The sequence below is a fragment of the Hyla sarda genome, chromosome 3 (assembly GCF_029499605.1).
Source record: "Hyla sarda isolate aHylSar1 chromosome 3, aHylSar1.hap1, whole genome shotgun sequence".
Classification (NCBI taxonomy): Eukaryota; Metazoa; Chordata; class Amphibia; order Anura; family Hylidae; genus Hyla; species Hyla sarda.
The window spans coordinates 68,804,742-68,826,576 of NC_079191.1; the positions used below are offsets into that span (position 1 = coordinate 68,804,742).

Here is a 21,835-nt window from a genome sequence, read left to right on the forward strand (position 1 = left end):
AAACTGTGAAATCCCAAAATTAGCAAAGAATGATATAAAGAATCAGTCACCATCATATTATACAGCAGTGGTCTTCAACCTGCGGACCTCCAGATGTTGCAGAACTACAACTCCCAGCATGCCCGGACAGCCAACGGCTGTCCGGGCATGCTGGGAGTTGTAGTTCTGCAACATCTGGAGGTCCGCAGGTTGAAGACCACTGTTATACAGTATATAAGTATTAGGGTGCCATCTACTGGATAACTGAAAGAATACATGTTGAGTGGTCAGTGATCGTCTCCAATTCAGCTTTTTCATAGAAATATATCACTTAGATTAACGTTTCCCAACCAGGGTGCCTCCAGATGTTGCAAAACGACAACATGTTGTTTTTCTACAGCTGGAGGCACCCTGGTTAGAAAACATTGACCTAGATTTTTCCTGATTAGAAACAGACACTAAAATATGTATTTTTTCTGATCTTTTTCGATTTTCTAATTTTTTTTTTGTGTGCATTATTATGGAGGGCTGCCATCTTGCCTGAGCTGTCTTTAAAGGGGTACTCCGCCCCTGGCATCTTATCCCCTGTCCAAAGGATAGGGGATGAGATGTTAGATCGCCGCGGTCCCGCTGCTGGGGACCCCCGGGGATCACCGCTGCGGCACCCCGCCATCATTACTGCACATTGCCGCTCTGTGCGTAATGACGGACGATACAGGGGCCGGAGCAGCGTGACATCATGGCTCCGCCCCTCATGACATCACGGCCCGTCCCCTTAATGCAAGTCTATGGCAGGGGGCGTGGCGACCGCCACACCCCCTCCCATAGACTGGTATTGAAGGGGGCGGGCTGTGACATCAGGAGGGGCGGAGCCGTGACGTAACGATGCTCCGGCCCCTGTATTGCCCGTCATTACGTGCAGAGCGATTTCGCTCTGCGCAGTAATGATAGCGGGGTGCTGCAGCAGCGATCCCCTGGGTCCCCAGCAGCGGGACCCCGGCGATCTGACATCTTATCCCCTATCCTTTGGAGGCGGAGTACCCCTTTAACAGCATTTAGTGATACGCTTTACCTCAGGACCCATGAACACAGACAACAATAAACTAAAGCTGTCTTGTTCAGATGGATTGAAGACACTTCTGGGCATTGCCTGTGACCTTCTCAGAGATCATTCTACAGGGAGTGGGATGCTAATCTCTGATGTGAATGGTGGTGGATCCAGTGTTATCTATATACTGGTGTCAACTTTTCTCTTCAGGAATTCTCAGCTTTGTTTTAGCCCTAGTGGCAAAAAAACAAACTGCAAAATAGTAAAATGATAAATTATGACAAACATCACCAAAAACTCTTTAAAAATACGGTTAACATAAAAACTTAATTTACACAATGGGCCATTTTATGATGACACATTTCCTCCATTTAAAGGAGCAGTATAATTTAAAAATAAATTCAAGTTAGATTATCCTGAATTCACAGGGAAAGTATCTCCACCCACCCCACTTAGAGAGCATCATCTCTAAGCCAAAACGTGGGAAACTCATTACGTGTTAATGTGTGAACTGATGCATGCAGGGAAACTTGGTGTTTGGTTTATTAGTCTGTAGAGATACTCATAGAGGGTGAGATTTTAATGTGAAGACCACACTCAACTGAATGTATGTAGTATATATGTATACTACCCAAATATCCTTGTTAAAATGAGGGTGCGTGTACACCCCGACAAATCTTGCTAGCCCGCCGCCGGGAGCCTGAAGGAGCACGCCGACAGGTTAATATGAAAGCCGGGGACATGGGGATCTGGCGGTGGCGGCTGCTTTAAATCATTGAACCGCAGCGGCTACTGCAGGGCCAGAAAGAGTTTAATGGCGTATAACACGCAGATAGACTTTTAGCTTAAAATTTTAGTTTAAAAAATGGGTGTCATACGCCGATAAATAACGTAAGTCAAATATGAAGGACAAGTGTCCACCCCTTGCTGAAGATTAGGGTTATATATCTATTAGGGATCGACCGATTATCGGTATGGCCGATATTAATCGGCCGATAATCACGATTTTGGGTATTATCGGTATCGGCAATTATCTTGCCGATAAGCCGATAATGCCCCGCCCCCCGCACCGCGACCGCCACCCCCCCCGACCCGCCGCACCGCACCGCGTCGCACCCCCCACCGTGATGCTGGGCGGTATACCGGTATGGATTTTTGCCCATACCGCTATACCGGTCGGTCCCCACCCCCACCCTCTGAGTCAATAAAAAAATTAAACTTACCCGTAATGGGGGTGGTCCGGGCCATCCATCGTTCCTGTAGTGTCCGGGGGCGTTCCGGGTGAAGAGTGAACCGGTCCGGGCTGTCCTTCTTCTCCGGCGGTCATCTTCTCCACTCCGGGCAGGCTCCGGCCTAGTACGCTGCATAGACGTCGCTAAGCCGTGACGTCAGGTGCGTCGCTGCGCACGGGCGTCACTGCGCAGCGGCGTCTATGCAGCGTACTAGGCCGGAGCCTGCCCGGAGTGGAGAAGATGACCGCCGGAGAAGAAGGACAGCCCGGACCGGTTCACCCTCCACCCGGAACGCCCCCGGACACTACAGGAATGATGGATGGATGGTCCGGACCACCCTGACAGGTAGGGGAGAGAAGCGGGTGGCGGCAGCGGCCTATGGCACCGCAAAAGCCACTGCAGATCATTGATTTAAAGCGCCCGCTTTAAATCAATGATCTGCAGCGGTGTCGCAGGGGGGTTAAATAGCCGATAACTTATACCGGAATATCGGTATAAGTTATCGGCTATCGGCCCTAACCTGCACCGATTATTGGTATCGGCCCTAAAAAAACGATATCGGTCGATCCCTAATATCTATGCACAGATGTCTGCTGGGGCTGCCCAACCTCCCACAGTAATCGATGTCTAGAACTAAAGTCCCTAGAAGCTAGAGCCAAGGATCCAGGGGTAAGGAACCTAAAGGGTCACACCAAACCTCCAGAGGGACAACCCATAAATGCATCGTACCATAATATTCAAAAATTCTAATATAGAAAGAGGCAGCTTGCCTGGCACTGCTACTTCACACACCTGTGGATATTCACCCAACTTGACACTATGCAGCGATAGGTATACATCAGCAGTGGCGGTGCAAATCTTACCAACGGAGCTTCACACAAATGCATATATTCATCAAAGAAAGAATCCAAGTGCACTCACCGCGTAGTTGCTTCTTTAGTAATTCTTTTATTTCATGTCACATAAAGACGACATGCAGGGGATGTCAGCATGGGCCACGGACCCGTCTCGCGCTACAAGCGCTTCATAAGGCCGCTTCAGCGGCCTTATGAAGCACTTGTAGCACAAGACGGGTCCGTAGCCCATGCTGACACCCCCTGCACGTCGTCTCCCTGCACTTAGTCTGTATGTGACATGAAATAAAAGAACTACTAAAGAAGCAACTACGCGGTGAGTGCACTTGGAATCTTTCTTTGATGAATATATTCAAAAATTCCCCCTTCAAACAAGACATTCCCCTTCAAACAAGACAACACTAAGAGAGCTAAGACAGCTAAGACAACACAGGGTGGTTTAGGGACAATTCTGTGAATGTCCTTGAGTGGTCCAGCCCTGAATTGGTATCATCCCAAATAAGAATGGAGACTGAAATCGTTAAATGGGCACTGTCACCAACTTTATTTTTTGATATGTTGTAGTACTTATGTACTACAACATATCTCTAATATACTTTTATTATTTTTTTAAAATTAAAATAGTTTAATTTACACTTGAAAACCGGCCACTAGGGGTCTCCATCCTAGCGGCCGTCTCCAACCTGGCGTGACGTCACGCCTGAAAAAGGACCGATGCGGCATCGGTCCTTTTTCATTCAGCCTGCGCTCGCTCCCTGCCTGTCAATCAGACAGGCAGGGAGCGAGCGCATTGGCTCCCCGGCCACTGGCTGGGAGGCCACTCCTCCCGCACATCGCCGCCGCCGCCGCCTCGTCGCTGTCCCTGCACGCCCGCTGCCGGACTCTGCAGTAAGTGTAATGGGGGGGGGGGGTGTTGTGATGGAGGGAACTGGGTATGGCGCGGGGGGGGGGGGGGGGAGATGGAGGGGACGGGCTAGCGCCGAATGTAACTTACAGTTTATCTACACAGGGTGCCTCCAGCTGTTTCAATACTACAACTCCCAGCATGCCCTGACAGCCAATAGATGTCAGGCAAGCTGGGAGTTGTAGTGATGAAACAGCTGGAGGCACCCTGTGTAGATGAACTAAGGGCGGAAGTCCCCCCCCCCAGCAGGCATCAGTGATGTGGTGCCTGCTGGGGAAGTCTGCCTGGTAGTGAGCACACTGCCAGGCAGACAAAAGGCATTTTTAATATAGTAAAAATAAAAATTAAAAGCAGGGGGGTTAGGGATAGATTGGCAATAGGCAGGGACAGAAAGAAAAAAATAGGATGGTGGGAGCTACCCTTTAAGAGATTCCAAGCGTTAACATGGCTACGACTAAGTATATCTAACAATCCGAAAACACTTCAGATCTAACCTATCGTCTGACTTTTTGATTCTATCTGTATTTCAAGCTGGAATGGTTGTTTTAATTTACTTGGGATAAACATGAAGTTTCTATCAGGGCTCCTATCAGCACTGTTATGGTAGCCAGGGGACTTCTGAAGGCCTCTGTAGCTCCCATATTAGATCTCCTAATACAGCCTGCCATAAGAAGGTGACACTAGAAGATCAAAAACATTATAGCACAATGCAATACAAAAGTATTTCAGGGTACTGTACAAGGAATCTGATAATTCATTGCACAAGTCTCCTAGGTGGACTAAAAAGGTGTAAAAAAAAAAGTTAAAAAAAAAATACATAAAAATAAAAAAAATATATGAATAGATTTGTGGAAGTGTCTGAAGTATTAAAATATAATGTTATATAAAGTGAATGCTGTCAATGAAAAAATGCACAATGCCAGAACTACTTTTTATTCCATGTATTGTGGCATGTGAGGTAACCAAAGAAAACATGGAATAAGCACGGAATAAAAAGTATTCAAAAAGTTTTATCTACCCCAAAATAGTACCAATAAAGAGCAAAGCCTACTGTGCAAACCCCCCACTCCACACAGTCCCAAAAAATGTAAAAAGTTATAGAGGTCAGAATATGGAATCACAAACTTTTTATTTTCAGTTCTTTATTTTCTGAAAATTTTGGTAGTGTAATCGTGCTGATTTACAGAATAAATGTAACGTTGCGCAGTTGTGATTTTTTTTTTTTTTTTTAAATCCCACTCCCAAATATTTTTTTTATGTTTCACAATACATTATATGGTAAAATGAACAGTGGCATCAAAAGTACAGCTTGTTCCCCAAAAACTAAACCCTAAAACAACTCTATGGAATAATAAAAAACATTATGGCTCATAGAAGACAAAGCGGAAAAAAAGTAAATGGAGAAAGAAAATCACTGTGGTGAAATGGGATGAACAATGTGTCTATGTTGTGGATTTCTTTCCATACAAAAGTTTATGGCATCATGACAGTGCCTGCATGTAGAGGAGGCCGACGGATAGATTTGTGCCAAGCGTGTGGGGTTGCAGTACCAGCGGTACAGTAACTTATTTTGTGGATTTCTCTCTCTCCATCAGAAAAATCAAGAAACTGACTGATACTGAATTTTGGATCTAAAAACTACATGGGGTTAAATGGTGGCCACTTACTTTGAGCTTGATCAGGCGATGAATCACTCACTGTGCACTATCCTGTAGGTTACCAGATGGAGATTTGAGGGAAGTCAAGACTCACTCCCCAAGACTCAGATGCCCTGAATGTGTCTCCAAAGTTGTTAGTAGATGGAGACACGCCACATTGGAACCATATACCATTATAAGAAGCGTATCCCTGGACCTTGGCTCCTGGGTCTGGATCAAGTAACACTTGGCAGTACGGTACAGTCAGCTCTGTAGAACTGGATATTGCAGCTAAAATGATTATTAACACTGATAAATTTTTACATCAAATTTTATGATTTTTGAACTTTCCATTTTTTTTTTTTTTTTTTTTGCCTCATTCAAACATGAAAGTATGAAACAGTCAGCAGCTTTGAGGGCTCAAATGTGCAGACAGATTCCCTTTAAAGAGTACTTGTCAACAAATAAACTTTTCTAAACTAACTCAGGCTATATTGCCTAACTACTCCCAAACACCCCTTTCACCGTTAGTGCAATCTGCCTGCTGGGGGACAACTTCCGCTCTCACATCATTGCAGTGCTGTGATGAATAGAAGACCTCAGGCTCTGTACAGCTTTCAATGAGGCTCTATGCATGTTTCAGAGAGGCTCTGTGCAGCTGTCAATCAAGCTCAGTGCAGTCAGAAACACTTCCCAAGTTTGGTCTCCTGCCAGGCTGGGAGGAGACCCTACTCACTGTATTGATTGGGGCAGGGAACAGAACAGAGCCACCTAGTGTCCATTTTTTCTATTACATTTTAAACATATTTATGTTGATAATTTTAAAAGCAAGTGAATGGGAAAGTGTCTGCTAATTACACATGGAACACTATATTAAACATTATATTTGGTCACAGGTACTCTTTAAAGATTTTTATTTTTTTTGCACTGTATTCCAAAAGCCAATGTTTTTTATTTTTCCAATGTAAATGTATGTGGACTTGTTTTAAGTGGGATGATTTGTATTTTTTAATGTGGTACATATACCTGGCTGATAAACTTATTGGGGGGGAGATTTATCAAAACCTGTGAAGAAGTAAAGCTAGCCAGTTGCATATAGCAACCAATCAGATTCCTTCTTATATTTCTTAATCCCTTAAGGATCAAGGGCGTACCTGTACGCCCATGGGAATTCCGGTCCCCGCCGGTCCCTGGTGACCCGAACACGGCACCTATCACCTTATAGCAGCAGGAGTGAGGTGGTGCCACCTCACGATCGTCCTGATTCATCGGTCGTTACTGGGAATCAGGACTCCTGCTGTGGGGGAGTCCCTAACGGCACCTGCTTCGCCCCTATTCCAGAGGGCGAGAGCCGGTGCCGGGAGTGAGTACCTGGAGTGGGGGCCCCTGATCCCCGGCGGCGGGATCGGGGCCCCCAGAGAGGAGACAGTGGCGGCAGAAGGATATGGCAGAGCAGCAGCAGGAGATAAGGCTGGCCTCCTGCTGTTGATTACCAACAACTCCCAGCATGCACAAAAGGACATGCTGGGAGTTGTTGTTATGCAACAGCAGAAGGCACTACTACAACTCCCTCTAGTATACACAGTAGTAACCGAGTTATTTCAATGTGTAGAGTGTATATACAACTCCTATACGACAGAGCTCCAGCCTCTCTGTTCAATGATTCATGATTAGACACACAGGTATAGGGCGCAACACCAGCTGACACGCCGGCAACAGGATTTTAGGTGAGTATACACATGAATGTTCTGACTCACGGTTTAGTAGAAAATTTCTTTCTTGTTTATTCAAGTATATTCAGGTATTGTCTTGCAGGACATCAGGTTAGCAGCATAATATGCAAGCAGCAAAGGTGGATGCAAGCTCCGTGCTCCCTTCAGCTGAAGGGAGCACGGAGCTTGCATCCACCTTTTCTGCTTGCATATTATGCTGCTAACCTGATGTCCTGCGAGACAATACCTGAATATACTTGAATAAACAAGAAAGAAATTTTCTACTAAACCGTGAGTCAGAACATTCATGTGTATACTCACCTAAAATCCTGTTGCCGGCGTGTCAGCTGGTGTTGCGCCCTATACCTGTGTGTCTAATCACTACTACAACTCCCAGCATGCCCTTTGGTAGTTTGTGAATGCTGGGGTTGTAGTAATGCTAACAGCTGGAGGCACATTATTTTCTATGAAAATACCAGTAATTGCATAACTACAACCCCCAGCATGTACAAACTACCAAAGGCATGCTGGGAGTTGCAGTAGTGTACCTCCAGCTGTTTCATAAATACATCATGCCCAGCATGTCCTTCGGCTGTATGTGCATGCTGAGAGTTGTAGTTTTGCCACAGCTGAAGGCACACTTGTTGCGAAACACTGAGTTTGTTACCTAACTCAGTGTTTTGCAACCAGTGTGCCTCCAGCTGTTGCAAACTACAACTCCCAGCATGCACTGATAGAACGTACATGCTAGGAGTTGTAGTTTTACAACAGCTGGAGGCACACTGGTTGCGAAACACTGAATTAAGTAACAAACTCTCAGTGTTTTGCAACCAATGTGCCACCAACTGTTGAATAACTACAACTTCCAGCATGTATGGTCTGTCAGTGCATGTGGGAGTTGTAGTTTTGCAACAGCTGAAGGTTTGTCTCTCCCATGTGAATGTACAGGGTACATTCACACGGGCAGGGTTTACAGCGAGTTTCCTGCTACAATTTTGAGATAGGTCAAATTTTCAAATTTTGAGATGCGGCAAATTTTCTAAATTCCGCCGCAGCTCAAACTCCCAGCAACAAACTCACTGTAAACCCTGCCTGTGTGAATGTACCCTAAAAGCACTACACTACACCAAATAAAAAGTAAAACACTACTTATACACATACCCCTTACACAGCCCCTAACACCCCCCCCCCCCCCAATAAAAATAAAAATGTCTTGTAAGGCACTGTTTCCAAAACAACAACAACTCCCAGTATTGCCGGACAGCCATTGACTGTCATGGCATGCTGGGAGTTTTGCAACAGCTGGAGACACCCTGTTTGGGAAACATTGCGGTAGGGTATTTTGATGGTGGAAGCAAATCTCCAATTTAGGCCTCAAATGCGCATGGCGCTCTCTCGCATTGGAGCCTTGTCTTATTTCAAGGCAACAGTTTAGTGCCACATATGGGGTAATTCTGTACTCGAGAGAAATTGCGTTACAAATTTTGGGGGTCTTTTTCTCCTTTTACCCCTTATGAAAAGGGAAAGTTGGGGTCTACACCAGCATGTTAGTGTTATTTAATTTTTTACACTAACATGCTGGTTTTGCCCCAAACTTAATTTTCACAAGCGGTAAAAGGAAAAAAAGAACTCCAAAATTTGTAATGCAATTTCTCCTGAGTATGGAAATACCCCATACGTGGACGCAAAGTGGGAACATAACAAGGGGTATAGTGAGCCTTAACACCCCACATGTGTTTGACGAATTTTCATTAAAGTTGGATGTGAAAAAAGAAATGTTTACATTTTTTCCTAAAATGTCGGTGTTACCCTACATTTTTAATTTTCACAAGGGGAAATAGGGAAAAAGCCCCCCCAAGATTTGTAGCCCAATTTCTTCTGAGTATGGAAATACCCCATATGTGCATGTAAAGTGCTCTGCGGCGAACTACAATGCTCAGAAGAGAAGGAGCTCCATTGGGCTTTTGCAGAGAAAATGTGTCCGAAGTTGAAGGCCACGTGTGTTTACAAAGCCCCCATAGTGCCGGAACAGTGCCCCCCCCCCCCACATGTAATCTCATTTTGGAAACTACACCCCTCCCTAATCTAATAAGGGGTGCAGTGTGCATTTACACTCCACAGGTGTCTGACAGATTTTTGGAACAGTGGTCCGTGAAAATGAAAAATTTTATTTTTCATTTGCATAGCCCACTGTTCCAAAAATCTGTCAAACGCCAGTGGGGTGTAAATACTCACTGCACCCCTTATTAAATTCTGTGTAGTTTCCAAAATGGGGTCACATGTGGGGGGGGGGTCCACTGTCCTGGCACCACGGGGGCTTTGTAAACACACATGGCCCCTGACTACTATTCCAACCAAATTCTCTTACAAAAAGCTCAATGGCGCTCCTTCTCTTCTGAGCATTGTAGTTCGCCCGCAGAGCACTTTACATCCACATATGGGGTATTTCCATACTCAAAGGAAATGGGGTTACAAATTTTGGGAGGCTTTTTCTCCTATTACCCCTTGTGAAAATGAAAAAAAAAATGGGGTAATGTCCAATTTTTGCGGAAATTTGCCAAACACCTCTGGGGTGTTAAGGCTCACAGTACCCCTTGTTATGTTCCTTGAGGGGTGTAGTTTCCAAAATGGTATGCAATGTGTTTTTTCCAAAAGCCAAATGTGACTCCTTCTATTCTGAGCATTGTAGTTCGCCCGCAGTGCACTTGATGTCCACACATGGGGTATTTCCATACTCAGAAGAGATGGGGTTACACATTTTGTGGGGCATTTTCTCCTATTACCCCTTGTAAAAATGTAAAATTTGGGGGAAAACCAGCATTTTAGTGAAAAAAATCATTTACACATCCAACTTTAACGAAAAGTCGTCAAACACCTGTGGGGTATTAAGGCTCACTGGACCCCTTGTTACATTCCTTGAGGGGTGTAGTTTCCAAAATAGTATGCCATGTTGGAGTTTTTTTGCTGTTCTGGCACCATAGGGGCTTCCTAAGTGTGACATGCCCCCCAAAAACCATTTCAGAAAAACACTCTCCAAAATCCCATTGTCGCTTCTTCCCTTCTGAGCCCTCTAGTGCACCCACAGAGCACTTTACGTTCATATATGAGGTATTTCCTTACTCGAGAGAAATTGGGTTACACATTTTGGGGGGCTTTTTCTCCTTTTACCCATTGTAAAAATTCAAAAACTGGGTCTACAAGAACATGTTCGTGTAAAAAATTTTGATTTTTAATTTTCTCCTTCACTTTACTGATATTCCTGTGAAACACCTAAAAGGGTTAACAAACTTTCTAAATATCATTTTGTATACTTTGAGGGGTGCAGTTTTTATAATGCGGTCATTTATGGAGTATTTCTAATATAAAGGCCCCTCAAAATCCACTTCAAAACTGAACTGATCCCTGAAAATTCAGATTTTGAAAATTTGGTGAAAAATTGGAAAATTACTGCTGAACTTTGAAGCCCTCTGATGTCTTCCAAAAGTAAAAACAAGTCAACTTTATGATGCAAACATAAAATAGACATATTGTATATGTGAATCAATATATTATTTAGTTGGAATGTCTATTTTCCTCACAAGCAGAGAGCTTCAAAGTTAGAAAAATGCAAACATTTTTAATTTTTCATGAAATTTTCACCAATAAATGATGCAAGTATTGACGAAAATGTACCACTATGTTGAAGTAGAATATGTCACGAAAAAACAATCTCGGAATCAAATTCATAAGTAAAAGCTTCCCAGAATTATTAATGCTTAAAAGTGACAGTGGTCAGATGTGCAAAAAATGCTCTGGTCCTTAAGGTGAAAATGGGCTTGGTCTTTAAGGGGTTAAAAGGCCGTTTCAAGATAAAAAGGCCGTTTCAGCCACAAGATAAAAAGGACCTGGGCTAGACTTATCGGGGGTCTTGCCATGTTGGGGAACACCCCCTAAGCACTTGAACCACATTTGCTTATCAACTAAAAGATTTATATCTCACCAATAGACAAGTCCACTAAAGTGAATCTTTTGGCAGTTCTGAGCCATAAAAAACAGCCCATTACAGAGGTCAGGAAAGGAGAGTAAAATATTGTTCAATCAGGAGACTGCTAGAGCTGTTAATACACTGCTCCAAAAAAAAAAATAAAGGGAACACTTAAACAACACAATGTAACTCCAAGTCAATGACACTTCTGTGAAATCACACTGTCCACTCAGGAAACAACACTGATTGACAATCAATTTCACATGCTGTTGTGCAAATGGAACAGACAACAGGTGGAAATTATAGTCAATTAGCCAGACACCCCCAATAAAGGAGTGGTTCTGCAGGTGGTGACCACAGACCACTTCTCAGTTCCTATGCTTCCTGGCTGATGTTTTGGTGACTTTTGAATGCTGGCGGTGCTTTCACTCTAGTGGTAGCTTGAGACGGAGTCTACAACCCACACAAGTGGCTAAGGTAGTGCAGCTCATCAAGGATGGCACATCAATGCGAGCTGTAGCAAGAAGGTTTGCTGTGTCTGTCAGTGTAGTGTCCAGAGCATGGAGGCGCTAGCAAAAGACAGGCCTGAAAATCAGGAGACGTGGAAGAGGCCATAGGAGGGCAACAACCCAGCAGCAGGACCGCTACCTCCGCCTTTGTGCAAGGAGGAGTAGGAGGAGCACTGCTAGAGCCCTGCAAAATAACCTCCAGCAGACCACAAATGTGCATGTGTCCACTCAAACAGTCAGAAACGGACTCCATGAGGGTGGTACGAGGGCCCGAAATCCACAGATGGGGGTTGTGCTTACAGCCCAACACCATGCAGGACATTTGGCAAATTGGCCACTGGCGTTCTGTGCTCTTCACAGAGGAAAGCAGGTTCACATTGAGCACATGTGACAGACGTGACAGAGTCTGGAGACGCCATGGAGAATGGTCTGCTGCCTGCAACATCCTCCAGCATGACCAGTGTGGCGGTGGGTCAGTAATGGTGGGGGTGGCATTTCTTTGGGGGGGCGCACAGCCCTCGATGTGCTTGCCAGAGGTAGCCTGACTGCCATTAGGTACCGAGATGAAATCCTCAGACCCCTTGTGAGACCATATGCTGGTGCAGTTGGCCCTGGGTTCCACCTAATGTAAAAAAATTCTAGACCTCATGTGGCTGGAGTGTGTCAGCAGTTCCTGCAAGAGAAAGGAATTGATGCTATGGACTGGCTCGCCCGTTCCCCAGACCTGAATCCGATTGAGCACATCTGGGACATCATGTCTCGCTCTATCCACCATCGCTAAGTTGCACCACAGACTGTCCAGGAGTTGACGGATGCATTAGTCCAGGTCTGGGGGGACATCCCTCAGAAGACCATCCTCTACCTCATCAGGAGCATGCCCAGGCATTGTAGGGAGGTCATCCAGGCACGTGGAGGCCACACACACTACTGAGCCTCATTTTGACTTGTTTTAAGGACATTACATCAAAGGTGGATCAGCCTGTAGTGCGGTTTTCCACTTTTGAGTGTGACTCCATATCCAGACCTCCATGGGTTGATAAATTTGATTTCCATTGATAATTTTTGTGTGATTTTTTTGTCAGCACATTCAACTATGTAAAGACAAAAGTATTTCATACGATTAGTTCATTCATTCAGATGTAGTATGTTTTATCTTAGTGTTCCCTTTATGTTTTTGAGCAGTGTAAATGCTGAGAGAAGGGGTCAAGGAAGATTCATAAAAACATCCCACCTCCTGGACATTTGCTGTGGTGGCATATGGGATATTAAAAGGGATTGTCCTGGCAACAATGAAATTATTTGTACGTCCATTTCCCAACACCTTATTTTTGGGGAGGGTGCCGATACATAGTAACATAGTTCATAAGGTTGAAAAAAGGCAATCGAGTTCAACCTATATCCCTAATGAGTCCCTGCTAAGTTGATCCAGAGGAAGGCAAAAAACCCTCATACTAGAGGTAGAAATTCCTTCCCGACTCAAAATATGGCATCAGAATAAATCCCTGGATCAACGTTTTGTCCCTATAAATCTAGTATCCACAACCTGTAATGTTATTACTCTCCAGAAATGCATCCAGACCCCTTTTGAACTCTTTTACTGAGTTCACCATGACCACCTCCTCCGGAAGAAAGTTCCACAGTTTTACAGCTCTTACAGTAAAGAGCCCCCATCTGTGCTGGTGTAGAAACCTTCTTTTCTCTAAACGTAAAGGAATACGACCTGGTGGTTTCTCCATGCTTGAAGCGAGAGAACTGTTGTGCCGCATGCAGTGGCCAATGGCTGCACAATGTTGCCACAATATTGTGTGGCCAATGGCCTCCGAATGTGGGCATTATAGTACCAGCATTATGGCCAGTGGGCATTATGCCATTGCATGTCATAATATAGTACCAGCCCCAGTGACAGAGCCCAGTCCCATCAAGTGGGGAGAAAAGTACCAGCCTTTGTCAGTAGACTGACCAGATGCAGAGACTACCCCTCCAACGTTTTTCTCTGTCATACAAGAGAAACCAGGTATCCTTCCATACCCCTCCCTGACCCCTGTACTGGGCTACAACTAATAGTCTGCTGACAGACCACATTTTACTAGACCCTGTTTAAGAGAATTTGTCATTTTTTAACAAGATACAACATAAATACCAACATATGCCAAGGGCTATACCCTTTTGAGTCATAAATCGAAGACCTCCACTGCATGCAGGTAAGTTGGACACCAAGGCAGCATATTTAGGAGGATCTGGACAATCTGATGCTATCTTTTGACAGGTCCTTATGGCTGCAAATTCCCTTTAAGAAAATAAAGCTTGCAATGCATTTCCTTGCCAGCTCACACAAGTGCCCCCCGATGGCTAGGTTTCAAAGACATTTTACTAAAGAGCTGCAAGTGCACATTTCTTTGGAGTAATCGCCCTGGCTGACTTTGTAACTGCTCATTATTTTTTGGCAACCCTCAACCCTAAAATCCAAAGGAAAAAATATCAGTAGTGTTCCTGCCAGGAGTAGATACTATTAATTCAATTTAGTGAGTTCCAGTATCAGGCATGGCTTCACATGTTTCATGACCACACTAATGGCAGTGGAAGGTCTGGAATCAATCTGGAGTCATTTGATTCTCCATCAAAATAATGAAACAAATGCCAATAATTGTAATATTATCCTAATTCAAAGAGTGTGTTGGGATTTCACCTTTTTCAAATTAAAAAAAAAAATGTTTTACTTGCAGAGTTGAAAAGTTTAACATGTTGTCATTCAAGACAATAAAAAAAAATCAGCCTACAAATGTGTTCTATGTTATTATTATTATCCCCGCTGTAAAAATCTACATTCCCGAAAGTATAAGGGAGACCTCATGGCTTCAATATGTGCTCTCCCTGTGTTTTCATACATATCTAAGCTATTTGAAATCTGCCAGAATTATGTCAGCCTCCATCTGGAACGTCCCCATTGCGTTGTGGCTGGCATCTGTCAGATGACTTCACTGCGACACAGTTACGCTGTGTCAATATTCATGTAATAAATCCTAAATAGAATCTTATATCCTCAAATAGGTTGAATCAATAAAAAAAAATTGTTTAACTTGGCAGTCTATGGGCCAGATCTCCTCATGGTCTGGCATCTAAAAAAAAATGCAAAATGGTCCCGAACGTTTAGAGTTCATATAAGTAGAAAAAGGACTAGGATACAAAAAGTAATGTTTTATTTTTTTCAATACTTAAAGGGACATTAAACCTATAAATGAATGATCAAAGTAAAAAGAAGCTAACATTGTCCCCACTATTTGTCAGTCTGCAGGATGGTTCCTAATTTTTGCGTGATCTGTTCCATTTTCAGCTGGGAAATGGAACAGCATGGGTGTCGCATGACTAAATTAGAGGGGGGGAGGCTCCTGCTGCAGACAGTTCTGCTACAGCCAGACACCTGATCTCCGGAGACACACAAAGACGATTTATTCATATATTTTTTATTTTAGTATGATACCTTATGGCATGAAAGGAGAGGATGGGATTAAGGGAGGAATTTCAGGAAATCTTTTTGTATGTTTTATGTTTAGTGTTCCTTTAACAGGAATGGAAGTGACTGCTGCAGGTGGAGGAAGGAGTGTAACAACAGTGGGTACAGAGATTGCACCAAGCCCTGGAGCCTGAGATGGCCAAAGTTACCACTGCTAAATAAAACTCCAGTATATATTACCGATTTTACATTGGGACTCAAGACCTTTAAAGGGGTATTCCAGGAAAAAACTTTTTTATATATATCAACTGGCTCCAGAAAGTTAAACAGATTTGTAAATTACTTCTATTTAAAAATCTTAATCCTTTCAGTACTTATGAGCTTCTGAAGTTAAGGTTGTTCTTTTCTGTCTAAGTGCTCTCTGATGACACCTGTCTCGGGAAACGCCCAGTTTAGAAGAGGTTTGCTATGGGGATTTGCTTCTAAACTGGGTGTTTCCCAAAACAGGTGTCATCAGAGAGGACTTAGACAGAAAAGAACAACCTTGACTTCAGAAGCTCATAAGTACTGAAAGGATTAAGATTTTTTAATAGAAGTAATTTACAAATCTGTTTAACTTTCTGGAGCCAGTTGATATATAAAAAAAAGTTTTTTCCTGGATAACCCCTTTAAATTACGACTCTGGCTGGAGGTCATGATCCCTAAAGGAAAATTTGAATGGCTTATTTTAAAGTGGTTGTCTGGCACTTGGGGCTTTAAAGGGGTACTCCGCCCCTAGACATCTCATCCCCTATCCAAAGGATAGGAGATAAGATGTCTGATCGCAGGGGTCCTGCAGCACCCCCGTTCACCAGCTGCACGGAGCAAAGAAAGCACAGCAAGTGATTTCTAAAAGGGGGTTTCCATCACTTCATGGGCTTGTACGTTTCGTGTTTTGCGTTCCCTCTACAGTTGTCCCTGTACAGCAAAGCTAAAAGCTATTCATTGTTTAAAGGGGAACTCCGCTGCCCCAGCGTTCTGAACATATTGTTCCGAACACTTGGAGCTGTCGGTGGGGGTCGAGACGCCACAACCACATCCCTTGCGACGTCACGTCACACCCCCTCAATGCAAGTCTATGGGAGGGGGCCGCCATGCTTTCGATAGGGGATAAGATGTCTAGGGGCGAAGTACCCCTTTGAATAAAAAAAATTCATAGGAAGATGTGGGAAATAAAGGGGTATTCTGGACACTTTTAAAAAAACAATATGCTGCTTGGGCAAAGGGGAAAATATTAGCTGAGCCAGCAGGTCCTGCTCCGAGCACTGGGAAGCAGAGAACCGGACAGAAGCGAATAGGAGTTTTCGGGACCATAGCTAGGTAAGTATGTTTCTTTTCCTCTTTGCCCCAGGCAGCATATTGTTTTGGTAAAGAGGCTAAAATACCCCTTTAAAAAAAAGAAAAAGACAAGTCTACTCAATGTTAGATGTTTTTCCACCTTGCTAGTACCCTATAATCTGTTATTATAACTATGTCATGGTGAAGTTTTGTCTATAGAGACACAGTGGTCTTCAGTCACGTATTGAAGTTTGTGTCTTTACTTTCAAAGTAACATAATGTGCGGGTATTGCCATTGGCATTGCATGTCTATAAAGCCGGGATGTCAGTGCACAGACCAGTACAGACTTCATGGGCTGCGGTATAAGCTTTGGCGTATTCATCGGTTATCGTTTTCACCACAATATTCTCTGTAGGATTCTTGTGACGACTGACCTCTATAGGCTCAGAGGCTCAGTACAGTAAAGGTGTAATGGAGTTTTATGGCAGACTCATACAAACATGTTGTAATACAGCCATGTGCACAGTCTTTAAAGCCGGTCATATGCTTTGCTTTACTCTAGCCGATGGGAGGCAGACAATAAGCATCAATCTCATTGGTCAACATTCATTCAAGGCTCAATCAATTGTGCGGCCCATTAAATACATCACTGTTGGCCTGATCATCCCATTTAAACAAGGTGATGTGCGGATAACATTCGGATCCATACCAAGAAAAATGTATAAATGAATGGAGAAACCAATTTAGATTCCTAAATAGTTACCTATGACCCATCTTTACTACGGTATGAAATGAGACTCCTACACAGTCTCCAGTTGGTACTTACAACAAACTGTACCACGTCCTCTGCCGTGTGTCTGGCTGACTTGAAAGCAGGTAGAGCGGTGACCACCACAATCTGATACTCTACATGTCCGGTCATCATTTTCCCACGAATCTCCTGGTATTCTGGAACCCACATGTCCATAGCCGTGTGTGCATTCTGAACCTGCCTGGAGAAAATCAAGTGTCCACAATGTATCAATGACCTTAACAACACTGAGAAGAAGACATTATACAATGGATGGACAACAGCAGTCTGAAGTTGGTTGGACAGGGTCTATTGTTCCATTGTTTGATCTAGAATAGGAAGGACCACCATGGATAGGCAATACATCCTGAATATGTCTTATTTTACATTCCTTGCTACCGATGTAATAGAGCCCCGCTCCCCTCGCTCCAGAAATAAAACACCCTCTTACCTTCCTTGCTCCCATGCCACCGACAGTGTAATGGAGCCCTGCTCCCCTCCCTCCAGCACTTCCAGGTTTGGGGACCTGACGGCACACATTTGCTCATCCAATCAGCGGCCACAGCGGTGTACCACCTGGATGAGCAGGCATGTGACATCAGATCTCCGAACACGGTGGTGACGGACAGAGGTTGCCTGGAGCTCCAGGAAGTTAAGAGAGTGGGTTTTTTCTACTTAGGCTAAGTTTCTACTTGTATTTTTGTGTTGAAAATTTTTTTTCCTGCGTCTGGCGTTTTTTCTGCTGTTTTTTCATTTGTGTGGAAATTGCACATTGGCAGTTTTTTCTGCTACCCTAAATTTGTTGGGTACCAAAAAAATAAAAAAAAGATGCAGTAGTGATGAAAAAAATATGTATTTAATGAAATTTATATTTTTTATAATTAAATTTTTATTAATTTTTAATAAAGTGTGTGTGTGTCACTTTTTTTCTCAATTTTTTGAGACTGTCCCATGATGGGAGTAGTAGTACCTGTACTAATAGACATATCGCCCTGGGTGTCAGTCCTGACACCCGATGCGATTGTCCATAATATAGCAGAGATGCAGAGCGGCTCTATACAGCGCTCCCATCTCTGCTCTGTACTCCGGTCATTGATGGGAATAGAACATCACTCATTCATATTTTCCGCCCAGACTGAGGATTGGCCGGATGGTTGCAGCCAATCACAGCTCTCAGAGGGAAAAATGGATAGGTGTATATATACGGCAGTGCAGGGGACCATAGAAGAGCGGCCGGCCGCATCTAAACATTATACAGGAGGATTGCAACGGGCGATCTGTCAATAAGTAGTACAGGTGTAGTACAGTGTGTTCCATGCTGGGAGTAGTAGTACTACCTAAAAAAAAAAGTGAAAAACACACACACTACATTTTTATTATTGTCGCCTACATTTTTAGGTCCCTGCCCGCCCACATAAATTGATCCGTTTTAAAAATTTATCAAAATTTTGTTATAAAAGAGATACATTTTGTTAGATATAATTTTTTCCTTCACTACTGTATCTTTTTTTTTTAATTAAAAGGGTATTTCCATCACTTTTTTTGATCGCTAAAGTCCAAAAAAGAATAAAAACCGCCTGCAAAAATGCCAAAGTTAAAACCCGCATATCGTTTTTCTTGGTGTTTTTTCATTCCCATAGACTTCTATGGGAGAAAAACGCCACGATTTTGACTAATAAATCGCCAGTGGCTTAACATGCTGTGATTTTGGGAAGCCACCAAGGAGCTGAAATACGCCAAAAAAAGTGAAAAAAAGCGGATAAGGATTTAAAAAACGCGAATTGGAATATGAATTTTTCGATTTCTCATTGGATTTACAGATAACATCTGGCCGCAGTGTTTCTTTGGCCGAAAAAACGCCATGCGGCAGAATTGGCGTTTTTCTTGTCGTTTTTCAAAAAAAATTAAAAAAAAAAACAAGTAGAAACTTAGCCTTACCCTTGCTTGACCAGATTTTAAACGGATCGTTTTGGTTGGACAACCCATTTAGGCTAAGTTTCCAATTGGTTTTTATTCTGGCAGTTTTTGGTATACTGCCACTGTAGTTTTTGAGCCAAAGCCAGAAGAGTATTCAACAGGAATAGGACATATAAAGGGATGATGCGCACTTCTCCTCCCTTATGGATCCACTTCTGACTTTGGCGCAGAAACTGCAGCGGCAGTATTCCAGAAAAACTGCCAGAAAAAAAAAACAAGTGGAAACTTAGTCTTAAAGGGGTACTCCTGTGGAAAACATTTTTTGTTTTTTAATCAACTGGTGCCAGAAAGTTAAACAGATTTGTAAATCAGTTCTATTAAAAAAAAATCTTAATCCTTCCAGTAAATTTTAGGGGCTGTATACTAAAGAGAAATCCAAAAAAGAAATGCATTTCCTCTGATGTCATGACAACAGTGCTCTCTGCTGACTTCTGTTGTCCATTTTAGGAACTGTCCAGAGCAGCATATGTTTGCTATGGGGATTTTCTCCTGCTCTGGACAGTTCCTAAAATGGACAGCAGAGGTCAGCAGAAAGCACTGTGGTCATGACATCAGAGGAAATGCATTTCTTTTTTGGTTATCTCTTTAGTATACAGCCCCTAAAAAGTACTGGAAGGATTAAGATTTTTTAATAGAAGTGATTTACACATCTGTTTAACTTTCTGGCACCAGTTGATTTAAAAAAAAAAAAAGTTTTCCACGGGAGTACCCCTTTAACCCCTTAAGGACTCAGCCCATTTTGGCCTTAAGGACTCAGACAATTTAATTTTTACGTTTTCATTTTTTCCTCCTCGCCTTCTAAAAATCATAACTCTTTTATATTTTCATCTACAGACTAGTATGAGGGCTTGTTTTTTGCGCGACCAGTTGTCCTTTGTAATGACATCACTCATTATATCATAAAATGTATGGCGCAACCAAAAAACACTATTTTTGTGGGGAAATTAAAACGAAAAACGCAATTTTGCTAATTTTGGAAGGTTTTGTTTTCACGCCGTACAATTTCTGGTAAAAATGACATGTGTTCTTTATTCTGAGGGTTAATACGATTAAAATGATACCCATTATTATATACTTTTATATTATTGTTGCGCTTAAAAAAAATCACAAACTTTTTAACCAAATTAGTACGTTTATAATCCCTTTATTTTGATGACCTATAACTTTTTTATTTTTCCGTATAAGCGGCGGTATGGGGGCTCATTTTTTGCGCCATGATCTGTACTTTTTTTTGATACCACATTTGTATATAAAAAACTTTTAATACATTTTTTATAATTTTTTTTTAATAAAATGTATTAAAAAAGTAGGAATTTTGGACTTTTTAAATTTTTTTTCGTTCACGCCGTTCACCGTACGGGATCATTAACATTTTATTTTAATAGTTCGGACATTTACGCACGCGGCGATACCAAATATGTCTATAAAAAATGTTTTTTACGCTTTTTGGGGGTAAAATAGGAAAAAACGGACGTTTTACTTTTTTATTGGGGGAGGGGATTTTTCACTTTTTTTTTACTTTTACTTTTACATTTTTTTACATTTTTTTTTACACTTGAATAGTCCCCATAGGGGACTATTCATAGCAATACCATGATTGCTAATACTGATCTGTTCTATGTATAGGACATAGAACAGATCAGTATTATCGGTCATCTCCTGCTCTGGTCTGCTCGATCACAGACCAGAGCAGGAGACGCCGGGAGCCGCACGGAGGAAGGAGAGGGGACCTCCGTGCGGCGTTATGAATGATCGGATCCCCGCAGCAGCGCTGCGGGCGATCCGATCGTTCATTTTAATCGCGAACTGCCGCAGATGCCGGGATCTGTATTGATCCCGGCACCTGAGGGGTTAATGGCGGACGCCCGCGAGATCGCGGGCGTCGGCCATTGCCGGCGGGTCCCTGGCTGCGATCAGCAGCCGGGATCAGCCGCGCATGACACGGGCATCGCTCCGATGCCCGCGGTTATGCTTAGGACGTAAATGTACGTCCTGGTGCGTTAAGTACCACCTCACCAGGACGTACATTTACGTCCTGCGTCCTTAAGGGGTTAAAGAGGTTATCCAAGATAACAAAAACATAGCTGCTATCTTCCTAAAACAGCGCCACACCCGTCCTCCGCTTGTGTGTGGTATTGCAATTTGGCTTCATTCGCTTTAATGGAACTGAGCTGCCATATCACACACTAAGGGTACGTTCCGACACGGCGTATTTTGCTGCGTATTTGCTGCGTATTTGGTGCTGCGTATTTTCCTACCCATTGACTTCAACAGAGAAAATAAAATACGCAGTAGCAAATATGCAGCAAATACGCCGTGTGGGAATGTACCCTTATGGTACATTCCCACACGGCGTATTTGCTGCGTATTTGCTGCTGCGTATTTTATTTTCTCTGTTGAAGTCAATGGGTAGGAAAATACGCAGCACCAAATACGCAGCAAATACGCAGCAAAATACGC

At 43.2% G+C, this 21,835-nt stretch overlaps 1 protein-coding gene across 6 annotated transcripts in view; it reads right to left on the minus strand.

Annotated features, from left to right (window-relative positions):
• HS1BP3 (HCLS1 binding protein 3) overlaps nt 1-21,835 on the minus strand; it is a 269,176-nt gene that overhangs the window by 244,055 nt on the left and 3,286 nt on the right. For all 6 annotated transcript variants that reach the window (XR_008890991.1, XR_008890990.1, XR_008890989.1 and 3 more), the window contains exon 2: nt 17,435-17,600. Coding sequence is in view for 3 of the 6 variants with exons in the window: in XM_056564279.1 (XP_056420254.1) it covers nt 17,435-17,600 (166 nt within the window). In the remaining 3 variants the exon portion in view is untranslated. The remainder of the gene's footprint in view (nt 1-17,434; nt 17,601-21,835) is intronic.